This window comes from Papio anubis, chromosome 4, assembly GCF_008728515.1.
Source record: "Papio anubis isolate 15944 chromosome 4, Panubis1.0, whole genome shotgun sequence".
Taxonomy (NCBI): Eukaryota; Metazoa; Chordata; class Mammalia; order Primates; family Cercopithecidae; genus Papio; species Papio anubis.
In genome coordinates this window covers 55,364,999-55,381,880 of record NC_044979.1, presented here as the reverse complement: position 1 = coordinate 55,381,880, position 16,882 = coordinate 55,364,999, and the positions used below count along the sequence as shown (strand labels likewise).

Below are 16,882 nucleotides of genomic sequence, written 5' to 3'. Positions count from 1 at the left end.
TTTCCTGACATCTCTTGGTATTTTTATCCTACCATCCACTGCATCATGTAGATGTGGGGACCTGAGTGTATTGATGCTACTGATTGCAAAGATTTTGAACTAGTTCCCTTGCTTTTAGCCTTCTGCCTGACTTACAGCTTTCACAATACTTGGAGCCTCCAATTTCCCAGTGTTTTGTAGTGTACGTACCTACATTTAAGCTTCTCTACTCTAATGATTCAGCTGCCACTTGTCCATCTGCTTGCCATATATACATTTCTCCTGTTCCACTGTGTCTGCTCTCTCATGCTCTTCCTCCTTGCTAGCTTATACCATTTCCCCTTTCATTGTCATTTTAGAGGAATTTTTAAGACAATTCGAGATAAGAGCATACTTTCACTCTGACATGCTTAACACAAATTTTTTTTGGTAATTTAAATTATTTATTGTCCGGAGCTGCACGCCCCGGCCATAGCGAATAATAATTGACGATTAAAAACGCCTGAGCTTTATTCATTTCCACCTTACACCTCCTCCCTATCTTTGCCTTTTCCCCTGTATTAATACCTCATAAAAGATGGCGCTCTTCCTGCTTCTTCTTCACCCATTTTTCCCGCACCCGCGAAAATTGCTACCTGACAGCGCAGGCGCCACATGACGTTCGACCAGAGAAACCAATACCTATCTGGCCACACCCTCCGCGATGAGATCATTTTCGCCTTGGCCCAACCCCTTCCCCTCCAAGTGTATATAAGGCACTGCATTACCGCCATTAAAGGAGAGACTTGATCAGAGCACTGTCTTGTCTCCATTTCTCGTATCTCTTGTTCCCCAAATTCCCACCCCCTCTTCCAGGGCCTGCAGTGACGGTCCCGCGGGCCGGGATAATTTATCAATCACAAGAAATGTATTTACTTCCTTTTAGACCTCTATCTTTGCTATATTGTTTTTCATACTTATCTATCTTCATTAATAATGAGCAGAAAAATACCTTTCCAATGCAAATTTGATTGTGGGATGATCTGTGTCTCTCAGCAGTGTTCCACCTACTGAATCATTCCCTGATTTGAAATAATTTCTTCCTTTCTGTAATAATATACACTCCTAGTTTTCCTTTCCAGATACTTTTCTATTTCTTCTGCTGTTTCCTCCTTCTGTATTGGGTCTTTAATGTTGGACAGAGCTTGATCTTAGCTCCCTTCTCTTTTCACTCCACATTCTCTCCCTAGGTGCCGTGGTCTATTGCCATGGTTTAAATGCTTTCTATAGGTCAAAGATTCCACACTTGATATCTCTAGCCCCTCCCTCTCTTTTGGGCTCATCATATATTAAATACAAACATGAAATATCTACTTGTCTATCTCACAAGCATCTCAAATTTAACATAATCAGACTTATTCTTCAATCCTATTCCTGTCATCTTTTTTATTATTTTTTATGTTTTGAGATGGAGTTTTGCCCTTGACACCCACGCTGGAGTGCACTGGCACAATCTCAGCTCACTGCAACCTCCGTCTCCCAGGTTCAAGCGATTCTCCTGCCTCAGCCTCCCAAGTAGCTGGGACTACAGGTGTGTGCCACTATGCCTGACTTACTTTGTATTTTTAGTAGAGATGCGGTTTCACCATGTTGGTCAGTCTTGAACCCCTGACCTCAGGTTATCCACCCACCTCAGCCTCCCAGTGTTGGGATTACAGGCATGAGCCACCATACCCAGTCCTGTCATCTTTATTATGTCTGCAATTGACACCTCCATCCCTCAGGTGTTTGAAACCGCAACCTGGAAGTCATTCTTGACCATCCCTCTTCTTCATCATCTCCACACATCCAACCCATAAGCCCAGTTGTCTTAAAGTTATTGTTGACACGCCCTCCTCCTTCTTTCTAAGTTAATCCAACAGCCAGTTTTGCTGATCTCACCTACAAAATATATGTCTTTCCAATTCTCTCCATTCTTACAGCCAGCATTCTAGTTCGAGATGGAAGAAGGTCAGCTGGTTGAAGATAAGTCTGCAGAATGACGGTGAAAATTCAACTAGGCAGAATCCTCAGGAGTTCTTCGAGTGTGAGCTTGCGTGGTTGCCGGCAGACATTCCTGCAGCTCCGTCAGTCCAGCTTGACTGAATGTCAGTTTGACTTCTGCTTCCTGTTTTGGATACTGAGCCCTTATCTGCTTCTCACCCTGCCCTTGCCTCTGCCTTTGAATCTGTCCATTTATCTATTCTTGGGGTGATGGCACCAAAATGATTGTGGGAATCTGTCCCAAATCTGCAAGATTTTGTATAACAGATTTAATAAATATGGTAAATCAGTCACTTGGAAAATTAAAAACAAAGCCAATTGCTCATTAGGGGAAGTGATTTTTTTTGACAATTTTTTGGAAACTGGCTACAAGGGAATTGATTTTTGGACAGCTGACCTAGAGGTGTTCAAGCCGTTATCACCTTTGCCTACCATGAACTGCTGTCACCTCTACCTGGTCTCCTCACATCCATTCTGGTACCCCTCCCACTACCCAAATCCATTCCCCCCACGGCAGTCTTCAGTGACCTCTTACAGAGTGATATGGTTTGGCTGTGTCCCTCCCCAAATCTCTTCTTGAATTATAGCTCCCATAATTCCCATGTGTTGTGAGAGGGACCCAGTGGGAGGTAACTGAATCATGGGGGTGGGTCTTTCCCTTGCCGTTCTCATGACAGTAAGTCTCACGAGACCTGATTATTTTATAAAGGGCAGTTCCCTACACAAGCTCTCTCTTGCCTGCCACCATGTAAGATGTGACTTTGCTCATTTGCCCTCTGCCATGATTGTGAGGCCTCCCCAGCCACATGGAACTGTGAGTTCATTAAACCTCTTTTTCTTTATAAATTGCCAAGTCTCAGGTATGTTTTTATTAGCAGTGTGAGAAGACTTATGCACAAAGAAAACCTAAATAAAAAGTAATGCTGATAGCTTTTCACTGCACTCAGAATGAAACCCAAAAATGGCCTAAGAAGACTCTGCAGGCCTGCCTGTGCCCACCTCACCTGCCACTGCCCCCTGCTCCCTCACACTCCTAGAACAATGCTTTTCCATTCATTCTTTGTCCCACACCCAATTCTTTTCCTGCTCAGTGCCTTCACACATGCTATTCCTTCTGCCTGAAATGCATTTTCTCTTATTCTTGACCTGAGTCAGGTCTCAGCTCAAACCTCATTTCCTGGATCCACTATTTTTTTTTTCCCAATGGAGTCTTGCTCTGTTGCCCAGGCCGGAGTATAGTAGCACGATCTCAGCTTACTGCAACCTCTACCTCCCAGGTTCAAGCAATTCTCCTGCCTCAGCCTCCTGAGTAGCTGAGACTATAGGCACATGCCACCATGCACAGCTAATTTTTATATTTTTAGTACAGATGGGGTTTCACCATGTTGGCCAGACTGATCTTGAACTCCTTACCTCAGGTGATCCACCCACCTTAGCCTTCCAAAGTGCTGGGATTACAGGCGTGAGCCACCACAGCCAGCCCTAGATCCACTATTTTTATTTCTTTTTTTTTTTTTTTTTTTTTGAGACAGAGTCTTGCTCTGTGCCCCAAGCTGGAGTGCAGTGGCGCGATCTCGGCTCACTGCAAGCTCCCGCGCCCCCCCGGGTTCACGCCATTCTCCTGCCTCAGCCTCCGGAGTAGCTGGGACTACAGGCGCACACCACCTCGCCTGGCTAATTTTCTTGTATTTTTAGTAGAGACGGGGTTTCACCGTGTTAGCCAGGATGGTCTCGATCTCCTGACCTCGTGATCCGCCCGTCTCGGCCTCCCAAAGTGCTGGGATTACAGGCTTGAGCCACCGCGCCCGGCCCACTATTTTTATTTCACAATACCTTATCTTTTCCTTCATTGTGCTTATCATTGTAATTAAAATTTTTCTATGTGCTTTTTTCTGCTTAGCATCTCATGCCTTGATTGGATGGTTAGTGAGCTCCATGAGGACAGTGAGCCAGGTAGATGCCTAATAAACATGTACTATTTAGAATACATGAATAAATTAATGAATAAGTTAATGAATATTTTCTTAAGTTCTTATATGACATATAAAATCACAGGGTTGGTGCAATATACTACAGGAATTTAGCATATCATGGTCCCTTGTAATTAGAATATGGACTCAGAAGCCACAAACCTTCAAAACAACCATAACAACAAAATGTTTCTTGAGTGACTGACTTAGCAAGTGGCAAGATAATGCCCAACCAATGTACTGATCTGCAAAACAGTATCACCATTTTCTACTATTAATATCCCTGGAGCTTTCTTTTGGAGATAGGGTCTCACTCTGTCTCCCAGGCTGGAGTGAAGTAGTATGATCAGAGCTCCTCACAGCCTTGAACTTCAGGGCTCAAACGCTCCTCCTGTGTCAGCCTCTCAAGTAGCTGAGACTACAGGCATGCCCAGCTGTGTTTTTTGTTTTTGTTTGTTTTTTCAAAGGTAGAGACAGTGTCTCACTTTGTTGCCCAGGCTGTTCTCCAACTCCCAGTCTCAAGTGATCCTCCCACCTTGGCCTTCCAAAGTGCTGAGATTACAGGTTTAAGGATTACATGTTTCTGAAGAATACCTTTAGACAGGTAAAGGTTACTAGAAAGATATGATAAAAATTATGAATTTGCAATCATGATGAAATAAACAGATGGTCAAGCATTTGTTTGAGGACAGCGAGGGGGGAAAGAAAGATCTACTAACCTTGAGGAAGCTGAAGCACCCCTGTGCTTATGCCTGAGACCAAGTCACCCAACACATATTCCTTGAATTTGTATGCTGGCAGCCATTTAGTTATGGGTAGGAACATATAAATGATATTTCTTATTTTTTTAGGAGTACATCTGAAAGGACAAAGACAGACAGAGATAAAGTTATAAATGAGAAACATCTCTGTAGAATTCAAACCAAAGCACTTTCCATTCCTTATTCCCAGGAGCAATCTGGAAAAATTTCCAATTGGTGATTCAGGATGTTGCCAGACAGGGTAGGAGTCAGGGGTGGGGAAAAAAAGAGAGTGGCTGGAATATTCCTGGGACACAAAAGGTATTTTGAAGGTGGGTGGAGAATTAGAAAGCGTGCTGGTTATGTTAACATTTACACAGACAAAAGGCATAGTAGGAATTCAATAAATATGGTGAAATTCATGATGAAGCCTGTGTACAGATATCTAACACTGACTGAACCTCGTGAACAGCTTTGCAAACCATGATGGCTCAGCATTCATTTTTTTCTCCACTTCACCAAACAGATTTTCTTTACACATTTGACCTTGCGCCTCTCATAACTAAATGATACAATAACAGAAACAGGTTAAAATGCAACATACGTGAATGCCTGTTTCAGCTTATCCGCAATGGAATCTGGAACCTTGTCCTTAGTGTGTAGTCTTTCCTGGAGGACCGGATGACTAAAGATAGGCCTTTCCACATAGTACCTCTGGGTTGCTGCAAGGATTTCATTTTCTTCAGCATGATCCATAGTACTCTGAAATCACTCATTAACAGCAGGAGACAAGCATTTCCTGAGTGTTACTAGGGGAAAAAAGAAAAAATCCATTTTACATTCCAAAATCCTACTGATGACTTTTCCTAAGCATCTCTTCTTTGTGGTGTTCCAAGCTCTTCTGAGGCTTTCTTTGGACACCCCAGAGGACCTAATGGATTGATCTGTATATAGGAGGCAGTAATTAATGAAATAAAAATCAATAAAAAAAATAAACGTGACTTATTGCCTCCCAGGGCAATAAATGGTTAATGTGTGTACTTTTAACAAAAGCTCATATTAAGTGCAATGGCTAAATACTACAGTCAGTTGCCTCTAGGTCCATATAAGAGGAATTGCAAATCAGGTCAATTTTGACCAGCTATATGTCAAGGAAACAGAAAAAAAGTGTACGATCAGTCCTTAAATTGACTCAATGTTTCTTAAAGCTATATTAGCCTCCCTTCCAATTCTATATTTATGGTTGATTACTCTTTAAATTATTCTATGGTTCAGGGCTGAGGCTTATATGTCTGTTTGAGGGAAGTTACTGGTGACCTTTGTGAAAGGCAATAAGTTAAAACATCAGCACACTATTCTAATATTGTTTTGAAGTTGATTACATTGTCATGTTTTTGATTATTAGAATGACTGATAGTTTTTTTCATTGCTACATAGTGATACTACTTATATGAGTAAAAGAAATGATTAAAGAATAAAAATACAACATATTTGTGCATATGGAGATGTGTACAAGAATGTTTTCCGCAGCCTTATAACAGTGAAACATTGGAAAAAATCTAAATGTCTACTTGTATGCAGTAAAAATACATTTTGGTATATTCATAAATTTAATTCTATATAGTAATTAAAAGAAACACACTACATCTATATGTGTCATCAACAAATCTCAGAGACAATTTTCAACAAAAATGTAAGGCACAGATGAATACTGAGAGGATTCAATTATTTAAAGTTTAAAAACAAAATAATAGTATATGTTATTACATATATTTGTAGTAAAAGTATAAAACCACTCTTGACAACAATAAACACTGAGATCAGGTTGGTTTTACCTCTAGAGAGAGGGAAATGAGACTAAGAAGGGATAGTAGAGGGCTTCTACTAACTGTATCTGCAATGTTTTAGTTTGTAAAAAAAGAACTGGCACAAAGACAGCAAAATATGAAGATTTTATTATGCTGCTTAGTAAGTAAACTGGTGCTTGTTACATGATTGTTTGCACTTGTCTGTACATTCAAACTACATACCTCATAATAAAATATTAAAAGCACAACAACTAAAGCCAGTGTTCCCAACTGAAGGAAGTTAATGGCAGAGCGGGCAGAGGTTAACGTGAATGCATGGTTAAGTGCTTGTGTGGTGACTGTGGAATTGTGAGGGCTATTAATGTTGGTCAATACAACTCCTTCACAGTGAAAACTCAGGTTTTCATCAAAATAAAGTCACATTCAAATTTAAATCAAGGCTGGGTATACTAGCTCACACCTGTAATCCCAGCCCTTTGGGAGGCTGAGGTGGGTGGATCACCTGAGGTCAGGAGTTCAAGACCAGCCTGGCCAACATGGAGAAAAACCTGCCTCTACTGAAAAAAAAAAAAAAAAAAATATTAGCTGAGAATGGTGGCACATGCCTGTAATCCCAGATACCGGAGAGGCTGAGACAGGAAAATCACTTGAACCTGGGAGGCAGAGGTTGCAATGAGCTGAGATTGCACCATTGCACTCCAGCCTGGGTGATGAGAGCGAAACTCCATCTCAAACAAAACAAAACAAATTGAAATCAGGGTTGTGTATGATCTACCACAAAATATTATGCAAAATAAATACCTATGTTGAAAGAGGTTGAAAATTCAAGAGCCTATAAAAAAATTATGGCAGCAAATGCAACCAATTACCATTAAGGATGATATTAAAATGTTACGGTTTGACTGTTTTTGTCTCTTTCAAATTCAAGTTGAAACTTAACCCCCAATACAACAGTATTATGAGGTGTGGTCCTTAGGAACTGATTGATCATGTGGGCTCCAGAACCCTCACGAATGGGATTAAGTTATAAAAAGACTTAGCAGAGGGGGCTCACCCCCTTTCATCCCTCCTGTCCCTTCTGCCATGTGAGGATACAGCGTTCCTCCTCTCCAGAGGATGATGCAATAAGACAACATCTTGGAAGCAGAGACACCTGGCCCTTACCAGCTGGTGCCTTGTTCCTGGACTTCCCAGACTCCAGAACTGTGAGAAATAAATTTCTATTGTTTCGAAATTTCTGTCTGTAGCATTTTGTTATAGCAGCTCATATGAACTAAGAAATGGTAAATCTGGAGAAAGAGAATATTGCAGAACCCGAGAAATAAAGATTATACGTTTTTTGTTTCAGACTAGCAAGGTGGGTTGGCCACCTCTCATCCAGCTCTTTAGGGCCACTCTAGGAACTCATCAAAATACAAGAATGACTGGGATGATGTGTGAGTGGAGTTCGACACATCAAAACCCTACCACTGGCTTCCACCTGCCCTAACTCCTCCAGATCATTACATGACATCATTATAAAACCATCTGTCATCCAGGCAACATACCATGCTGCTTTACGCCTCTGTGCCCATCTAGAGTTTCAATTCATTCTAATAAGAGATGTTGTTTCTTTCCCTTCACTCCTTCCATTTTCCCCACAGCCTAATCATTCTATCTTCCAAACCCTTGTTCTGTCTTCTGCTTCTCTGTGAAGTCTCCCCTCACTTACAATCCTTTATGAAATGGGCCTATGCATGTTACTTTGTATACTCTTCCATTCTTCTATTCTAATAGAATCATTAATGTACTCTTCTAGACTGTAAATTCCTTGAGACAATATCATACTCTGAATTCCCAGGACCTATCTCAGCACTTGTATCCTAGCAGGTGCTAAGTAACTGGGGGGTGAATGAAATCTTTGAATGGGTATGTTATGATTATTGATAATGCATGCCATGCTTCCTGTCTAATCTTTCATCTTATAGATTACATCTGCTTTAAACTTTTATTATTATTCTTTGTAGGCATCATCTTCTTAGTCTTCTTTTGTCCTAGTTCAGAAAGGTAATTTCTTCCTTCATGTGGCCACTCGAAGAGAAAAGGAACCGGTAGACCTGAGGAAGGTTTAATAAGAATCAGACTCTGGTTTTTCTCCTGCTGCAGAAACTCAGTTTTACCATTGATTTTCCTGTTACCCCACAGGAGTTTGCTCAGCTGTCGACTGAGTGAATTATGATGATCATGTCTAGGGATGTTTTATCACCTACAAGGCAGTGGTGACCAAATGTGGCCAATCATCACAGTGGTCTGGGGAGGGCTTGAATTACTGGGTTCAGGGCCTTACCCTGAACGTACACAGTTAGGATTTCCACTGGGTGAGGCCCGAACAATGGGTATTCACTACTTGTGGGTGTAAGCATGTGTCCCTTACCCATGTATGTGGCAATCTTTTCTGGAGATTTCAGGGCAATAGAATGGTTTACACTGAAGCATAGCAAACACTTAAAATAGGAGGCATCTCTATCTTTAGTCTTGAGAGTCCTTTGGCTATCCCCAACATCAGGAATTCCTCATGACACCCATGAATCTGAGAGTATAAAGACAAGAGGGTGGTCACTTACCACTCCCTTATTTCTCCTTCTCCCAGAACCTCAAAATTTCTTCTATTTCATTAAGCAGAGCAATTATATTTATGTATTAAAAGTTCCCCAGGACATGCAGTTGATCAGCTAGATAGGTACTTGACATATTGAAAACGCTGACTTTCAACTCTGGCTAAACCCAGAACTTCCTCAGGTACTTAAACACTAATGCTTAGGCTCCACACCCGACCAATTATAGCACGGCCTTCAGGAGGCAGGCTTGGGCATTTCTCTATAGCATCCTAAGATGGTTCTAATATGCCGTTTAAGTTGAGAATCACTGGCTTAGAATCTGAGAGAGCGAGAGAGAGAGAGAAATTCATATGAAAAATATGTAAGAAAAATCACAAAGAAATATTTGAAAATGAAAGCCAATTATAGATGTTGAAGAAACTAATACTGAATCAGTGACATGACTAAAGCCACCTGAAATCATTTTTAAAGTAAGCTTTATGATATTATACATCATATATAGAAGATATAATACAAAATAATAAATGTAATTGCCATAATATGCTGACTGAAAAGTACATGAAATGAGTTTGGAAGAGGATTAAAATAAGGACATAATTTAGTGGTAAAAAGAGCTTTTTCAAATTTGCCATTTTCATTTAGGGCATTGGTTCTCAGCCATGGCTGCACATTGGAGTCACGTGGGCAGTTTTAAATACTGATGCTTGACTCTATTTCCAGGGATTCTGGTTTAATTGGCCTGCAAAGCAGACACGGATTGAGAGCTTAAGAAGCTCTCAGGTGATTCTATTGTACAGCTAAGGCTCAAAACCACTGACTCAGGAGATGGCAAAACAAACACCCTCACCCACCCATCCATGTGCCCACCGCCCAAACAAACAAAAAGAAAAAAAACTAAATAGCGTGTACATAAATTCTGCACAATGCATCGTAGCACTATCTTTACTTATGTGTGTCTGCAAAATAATACAAATTACAAAACAGTACTATTTGGCTTAGGTTTCTCAAGCAAAGTCTTGTTTCTATGCTTATATTCTCACAACAAAAGAGAGTTGTATGGAGGTGGGCCGTGTAACATCCACTATACTTTAGGCAAATGCAGTCTTAACTGTCACAACCATTTCCTTGTGGGTTTCAATTAGGAGCAAATCTCAAATTGAGATCTCAAAACATTAGATGGATTTTCTAAAGCATTAAGATATGCACTATCTGTAGGGTTGCCAGAGAAAATATAGGAGGCTCAGTTAAATTTGCACGTTAGATAATCAAGAAATAAACTTTTAGTATAAGTATGTCTCAAATACTGCATGGGATATAATTATATTAAAAATATTCTTTGTTTATCTCAACTTTAACTGGGTATCTTGTATTTTTCTTTGCTAAATCTGGCAACCTTAACTCTCTGTAGGTTAGGAAGAGACACAGAGACGACTTCTCAAATATTTTTGAGATACTGGCACCCTGGCTATTAATCTATGTCCTTTTTGAGAGAGCTGGTTGGTAGTTCAAGGACGTTTCAACTGGAAAAGGAAAGGAGAAGAAGATATAATGAAAGGCTGTCCTTTTGGGGGAATTTTTATTTGTATCAACAACGATTAAATAATTAAGGCCTCGAAGGCTATCAATAACCATCTTATCAAAGGCAGAGAGGCAAAGTAACCAAGGAACCAATACTAGGAGATCAAATAACCAGACTCTCATACGACAGATAAAGAGTTTCCAGTGTGCTGATTGAAATTATAAATCACCAAATTGTAAAAGTACACAAATCCTTACATGAGAAAAGTCACTTACTAGGATTACCTAAATGGACACATCTTCTGGCAGGTCCTCAAACACAAAATTCTAATGATAGCAAAGCAAACTGACCTAGAGCTTCAAGGTCCATTTCCCCACAGCTATGAAGGGAGGAATTTTAAGGTAATGTAGAACATTTTTCATCATAGTTTTTTATTTTTTTTGAGACGGAATCTTGCTCAGTCGCCCAGGCTGGAGTGCAGTGGTACTATCTCGGCTCACTGCAACCTCTGCCTCCTGGGTTCAAGTGATTCTCCTGCCTCAGCTTCCCAATTACCTGGGATTACAGGTGCCCACCACTATGGCCGGGTAATTTCTGTATTTTTAGTAGAGATGGGGTTTCACCATATTGGCCAGGCTGGTTTCGAACTCTTGACCTCAGGTCATCTGCCCACCTCAGCCTCCCAAAGTGCTGGGATTACAGGCATAAGCCACTATGCCCAGCCCCCTCTAGAGATTCTAATTTAGTAATTCTAGAATCTGTATTTTTTTAAAGCTCATGGAGTGAGACTGATGCACAACCTATTGGGAAAATAGTTGTGAGCCTCATGAAAGGAGAAACGCAATACTACTAATTTCTGTACAGTGATTGGTACTTAGGGCTGAAAAATGTTTGCTGAATTAACATACAAAATTTGCCTCTGAGTCTTAGTTTCCTTATCTTTATTAACTTTTAAACCACTTTATTGAGATATGACTGACATACAAAAAGCTGTATATACTTAGTGTATACAAATTGATGAGTTTGGAGGAATGTATGCCATAAATATATCCATCACCTCCAAAAGTTTGCTTTTCTCTTTATGTATTATTATTATTTTGTCATAAGAACACAAGACCCACTGTCAGAATTAAAAAAAAAATTTTTTGAAACAGAGACCTGCTCTGTTGCAGGTCTGTAGTGCAGTGGCACCATCTTGGCTTACTGCAACCTCCACCTCCCAGGTTCAAGCGATTCTCCTGCCTGAGTCTCCTGAGTAGCTGGGACTACAGCTGTACGCCATTATGCCAGGCTGATTTTTGTATAATATTTTTACTAAAGATGGGGTTTCACCATGTTGGCCAGGCTGGTCTCGAACTCTTGACCTCAAGTGATCCATCTGCCTTGGTCTCCCAAAGTACTGGATTACAGGTGTAAACCACTGTGCCCGGCCTGTTAGTGCATTTTTAAGTGTACAGCAGTGGGTGGTCAACTACAGGTACTATGCTGTACAGTGGATCTCTAGGATTTCTTCATCTTGCATAATTTTAACTTGATTTCCTTTGATTAATTTCTCCCCATTTTTCTCTCCTCCCAGTCCCTGGAAACAACTATACTATTCTCTGCTTCTATGTTTCCTTATCTTTAAACGTTTCCAGTGACAACATTCTGGGAACAGTATTTGGCAAGTTTCAAAATGCCAATTAAATCTCTTGGTGCTTAAACTAGCTAGAATGGATTCAGTTGTCTGAAACTAAGAGCCATCATCAGTAAAGTAATGCTTTTCTTTAAGTTTTGAAATAGTATTTTTCTCTGTGAACTGGAGGCATCAGAAGAGAGTAAGGACCTTCACCCGTCTACTCAAAATAATTTACACATTTATAACTTTAATAATGCATATATTAACTTTTTAATCCCAAATATGCAAGCACATGCCCAAGCTTACTATATCTTTCACATGACTTCTCTGTGGGCCTCAATATAAACAACAAAAATAAATTTTATTATGAATTTTTTCAACATTGCCCTGAGTAAGAGGATGTGAACTTTTCTATAATGTACACAGCAAATAGCAAAAGTCTCATGAATTAGAATCCAGAAAAAACATATTTTCACTTATGACTGTATCAGCCTTTCCTAAAAGGAATTTGAAAAAGCTGTTTTCTATTCTTATTACTTTTTGGACTGTTAGCATAACCAGAATATATTACCTATCTGTTTTCCCTTATTAACTATCACTGATTAATCATAATGGCTCAAAATGTAGAAAGAGCAAAAGGCCCTAAGACCTATGCAAGCTGGTTTTGAATGTAGACTGTAAGCTCGTTAAGGGCAGGACTGTTCTTTCTGAGCATCAAGTACACAGCCTGGCATGCGGCTGTCTCCCAGACATTTGTTGGCTGAATGATCTTGAGTGAGTGGCAGGGGCCAAGGTTGCCATAGCCTGTAGCCTTGTGCTGTATCCATACTTTCCCTCTTCTTTTATATTATGTTGGTGCAAAAGTGATTGTGGTTTTCTCCCCTTAAATTCCTCTACCAAAGGGCTCTTACACGTTAATATCCATAGAGGCAACTCCTTATGCATAGCTTAGGGTTCAGGAGGACTGTGTTTGAAGGCTGGAACTGGCACTTTTTTTTTGAAATGGAGTTTCACTTTTGTAGCCTAGGCTAAAGTGCAATGGTGCAATCTCGGCTCACTGCAACCTTCGCCTCCTGGATTCAAGTGATTCTCCTGCCTCAGCCTCTCAAGTAGCTGGAACTACAGGCGTGTGCCACCATACCTGGCTAATTTTTTTTAAGTAGAGACAGAGTTTCATCATGTTGGCCAGGCTGGTCTCAAACTCCTGACCTCCGGTAAGCCGCCTGCCTTGGCCTCCCAAAGTGCTAGGATTATAGGCATGAGCCAACGCACCCAGCCAGAACTGGCACTTTACAGCTGCATGTTTTTTTGCAAGATATACAAGCTTTCTGTATCCTAATTTCCTTATCTGTAAATGGCAGCCGGGAGTACAGGCTGTGGAATCACATAGATCTCAATTCAAGTCCTGGTTCTGCCACTATGGTGGGACATCTGGCGAGTTACTTGATCTAAGTAGGGTGACCACAGGTCCTGGCTTCTGCCTGCTGTTCCAGAGGATGGCTTTGGAGAGGATGCTAAATTTGAAGTGGCTCTCAAATAATGAATAGAAGACAAAAAGGCAGGCACGTGATTTTGCACAGAGATGTGAAAAGGTAAATGCTAATAGGACATGTTCATGGAATACCAAAGGTACTGGTAGAAATCGTGCTTTGGGTGGTTACAGGAAATAAAACTGGAGAGGTCAAGTAGGATTAGATTTTTAAAGTCCATGAAAGGCAGGATGCAGGTTCCAATTTGCAGCCATGGGCTCTTGCTATTTGACTGTATCCCAGTCCTCCTTTGGCCTATACAAAACTACTGCTCAAAATCATTCTGCCATGGAGAAATTATTCCATACCACTAAATAAGTTGAATCCCTTCCAGCACTAATTTGCTGTGACTCCGTAAGTTAATAAATAGCAAGATTTATTTTCCAGCTAGAAACGCTTGAAAGATCTTTAATGCTCACAAGATATGCCCTTAGAATTTTCTTCGAGGTAAAAAGCTCAGTAATTCAAAGTGGTGCTTAGGTTTGAATGACAGATACTTTAATAGAAAAAAGTTCTCTAGTTTAAGCAAAAATGAAAGGAAAATCTACTGGTTGATTAGTTATTTCCTTTTCTAAAATAATAACCTTTAGCCAAAATAATATACACATGATAAAACTGCAAGTATTATGACAGAACTAATAATGAAAATAGTTTTCCATCCCATTCTTCCCAATGCGAGTTCTATTTCCTGAAGCAACCATTTTCTTTCTTTCTTTCTTCCTTCCTTTCTTTCTTCCTTCCTTCCTTCCTTCCTTCCTTCCTTCCTTCCTTCCTTCCTTCCTTCCTTTCTTCCTTCCTTCCTTTCTTTTTCTTTCTTTCTTTCTTTTTTCTGTTTCTTTTTCTTTCTTTCTTCTTTCTTTCCTTTCTTTTTCTTTCTTTCTCTTTCTCTCTCTCTCTCTCTCTCCCTCCCTCTCTCTCTCTCTGTCTGTCTCTCTCTCTCTCTCCTCTTTCTTTTTTTTTTTTTCCTCAGACAGGTCTCACTCTGTCACCCAGGCTAGAGTGTTGTGGTGTGATCATGGCTCACTGCAGCCTCAACCTCCTGCACTCGAGCTGTTCTCTTGCCTCAGCCTCTTGAGTAACTGGGATCACAAGCATGTACCACCACAGCTGGCTAGTTTTTAAATTTTTCTTCATAGAGAAAGGGTCTCATTATGGTGCCCAGGCAGATCTTGAACTCATGGGCTTCAGTGATCCTCCCACCTTGGCTTCCCAAAGTGCTGGGATTACAGGTGTGAGCCACTGTAGCCAGCCACCATTTTCTTAGAATCATTTTTGATATTAATTCTTCTGGTGAGTTTATTATTAACTCTAAATCAGCAATTCTCAGAAAGGGAAACTGGTATTTCAGGTGGGATTTGTGTGGGATTGTTCTATGCATTTAGCATCTCTGTTCTTGACATTAAATGCTAGTAGCATTCTCCATCCCCAGGATACATTTCCCAATCTTTTCTGGAATCGAGAACTACTGCTCTAAGTAATAAAATCATATGGCTGTTCTTTTTACTTATCAAGTTTAGACATTATTCACAAACGCTTACCATGAACAATTAACTTTTGTTTTTGAGACAGGGTCTGGCTCTGTCACCCAGGCTGGAGTGCACTGGCATGAACTCGGTTCTCTGCAACTTCCACTTCCTGGGTTCAATAGATTGCCATGTCTCAACCTCTTGAGTAGCTAAGATTATAGGTGCATGCCACCACACCCGTCTAATTTTTGTATTTTTTGTAGAGACGGGGTTTCACCATGTTACCTAGGCTGGTCTCAAACTCCTGAGCTCAAGTGATCCACCCACTTTGGCCTCCCAAAGTGCCGGGATTACAGGTGTGAACCACTGCACCCAGCTGAAATATTAGCATTTAAGTCTCCTTACTCACTTATATTTTTGCTAAATTATATTACTATTTTTAATTCCTTTACCTATAAAACCAATATATAGCAATTTATTCTCCCTTTTCTCTCTCCTTCTGGAATTTCTATTAGACATTTGTTGGAGCTTCTCATGTCATTGTGTGCTTTAACCTCTTACACTTTCCAGCTTTTTATCTCATTGGGTTGATAGTCTTCTCAGATTTAGCTTCCAGTTTAATAATCTACTTTTGGCTCTAATACGTTGTTTAAGTAGGACATTATGTTTTTAAAAAAATTTAATGTCTATATTTTTCATTTCTATACTTTTTGAAATCGGCTTGTTCTAATTTCATAGTGTTCCATTTTTCCTTTTGTTTTCAATTCTCTTTATTCTTTTAATAATTTTTAACACACTTGTGATCTTGTTCATCTATTTCCATTGTTTTAAATTCTTGGGGATCTGATTCTTCTGCTTGTTCTGTTTGCTGACACTCCCTTGCAGTGATTTGTAGGTTTTTAAAATTGTGAGCTCGTATTTAATTGTGGAAGGGGAGGAGTGGTTCTGTGGATGTTCCATGTACACTTAAGTTGTGACGTGTCTTTAGAAGCTTTCATGTCTACTCTGCCAGGGTTCTGGCGGTTTTAGTGGGTCCTGGACCTTTTCACTACTGTTGGTGTTTGTTTAATATGGTTTGAGTCTTCTTATTCATAGAGGAAGTATAATTTTGAACCCAATTTCTGAATGAGGCACTGGCCCAGGGTTCTGATTGTTCAAGGGTGACTTTCTTTTTTTAACTTTCACTCAAGGCCTACAAGACTTCCTTGTTTCCCTAAGTAGTGGTTAGACTTTGCCTAATACTCTATTAATGGACTAGACAGGTCTTTAGAGCTCCAGGCTTATCCAGTGTTTCAGTTCCATGGTCCTGGTCTCCTGTGGGCCTGAAGCCAAATTTTCTGCCAAGGTTTGAATGATACAACCTCATCATTCAACACTCCAGGGTCTATATCCCACAGAAAAACTCCTACAGTTCGGGCTGCATGTGAGATTTCTTACTATTACTGTTCTTTCTTAAACATTTTTCTCTGCATCTTTCTGACAGTCTTTATTTCAAGGTTATTTGAACATTTGTTGTGTTTTATCCTTTTTTTGTGTGTGTTTGTCCTGGAGGAAGATCTGAATGAGTCAGCTTAGCCCTCTAGGTTGCTAGAAGTCCCAACATCATCATCATCATCATCATCATCCTCATCATC

The 16,882-nt window shown here is 40.2% G+C and overlaps 1 protein-coding gene across 4 annotated transcripts in view; it reads right to left on the bottom strand.

The window, feature by feature from the left end:
• SLC26A5 (solute carrier family 26 member 5) overlaps positions 1 to 7,058 on the bottom strand; it is a 49,902-nt gene extending 42,844 nt beyond the window's left edge. For 2 of the 4 annotated variants that reach the window (XM_021936139.2, XM_021936140.2), the window contains exons 1-2: positions 5,316 to 7,058; positions 4,691 to 4,830 (exon numbers count right to left, since the gene is read on the bottom strand). In XM_021936139.2, the coding sequence (XP_021791831.1) occupies positions 4,691 to 4,830; positions 5,316 to 5,467 (292 nt within the window). In that variant the 5' untranslated portion in view covers positions 5,468 to 7,058. Of the gene's footprint in view, positions 1 to 4,690 lie in introns of all 4 variants that reach the window. The other 2 variants (XM_021936137.2, XM_031665262.1) reach the window with 1 other exon arrangement.
• Between the last annotated feature and the right edge of the window lie 9,824 nt (positions 7,059 to 16,882).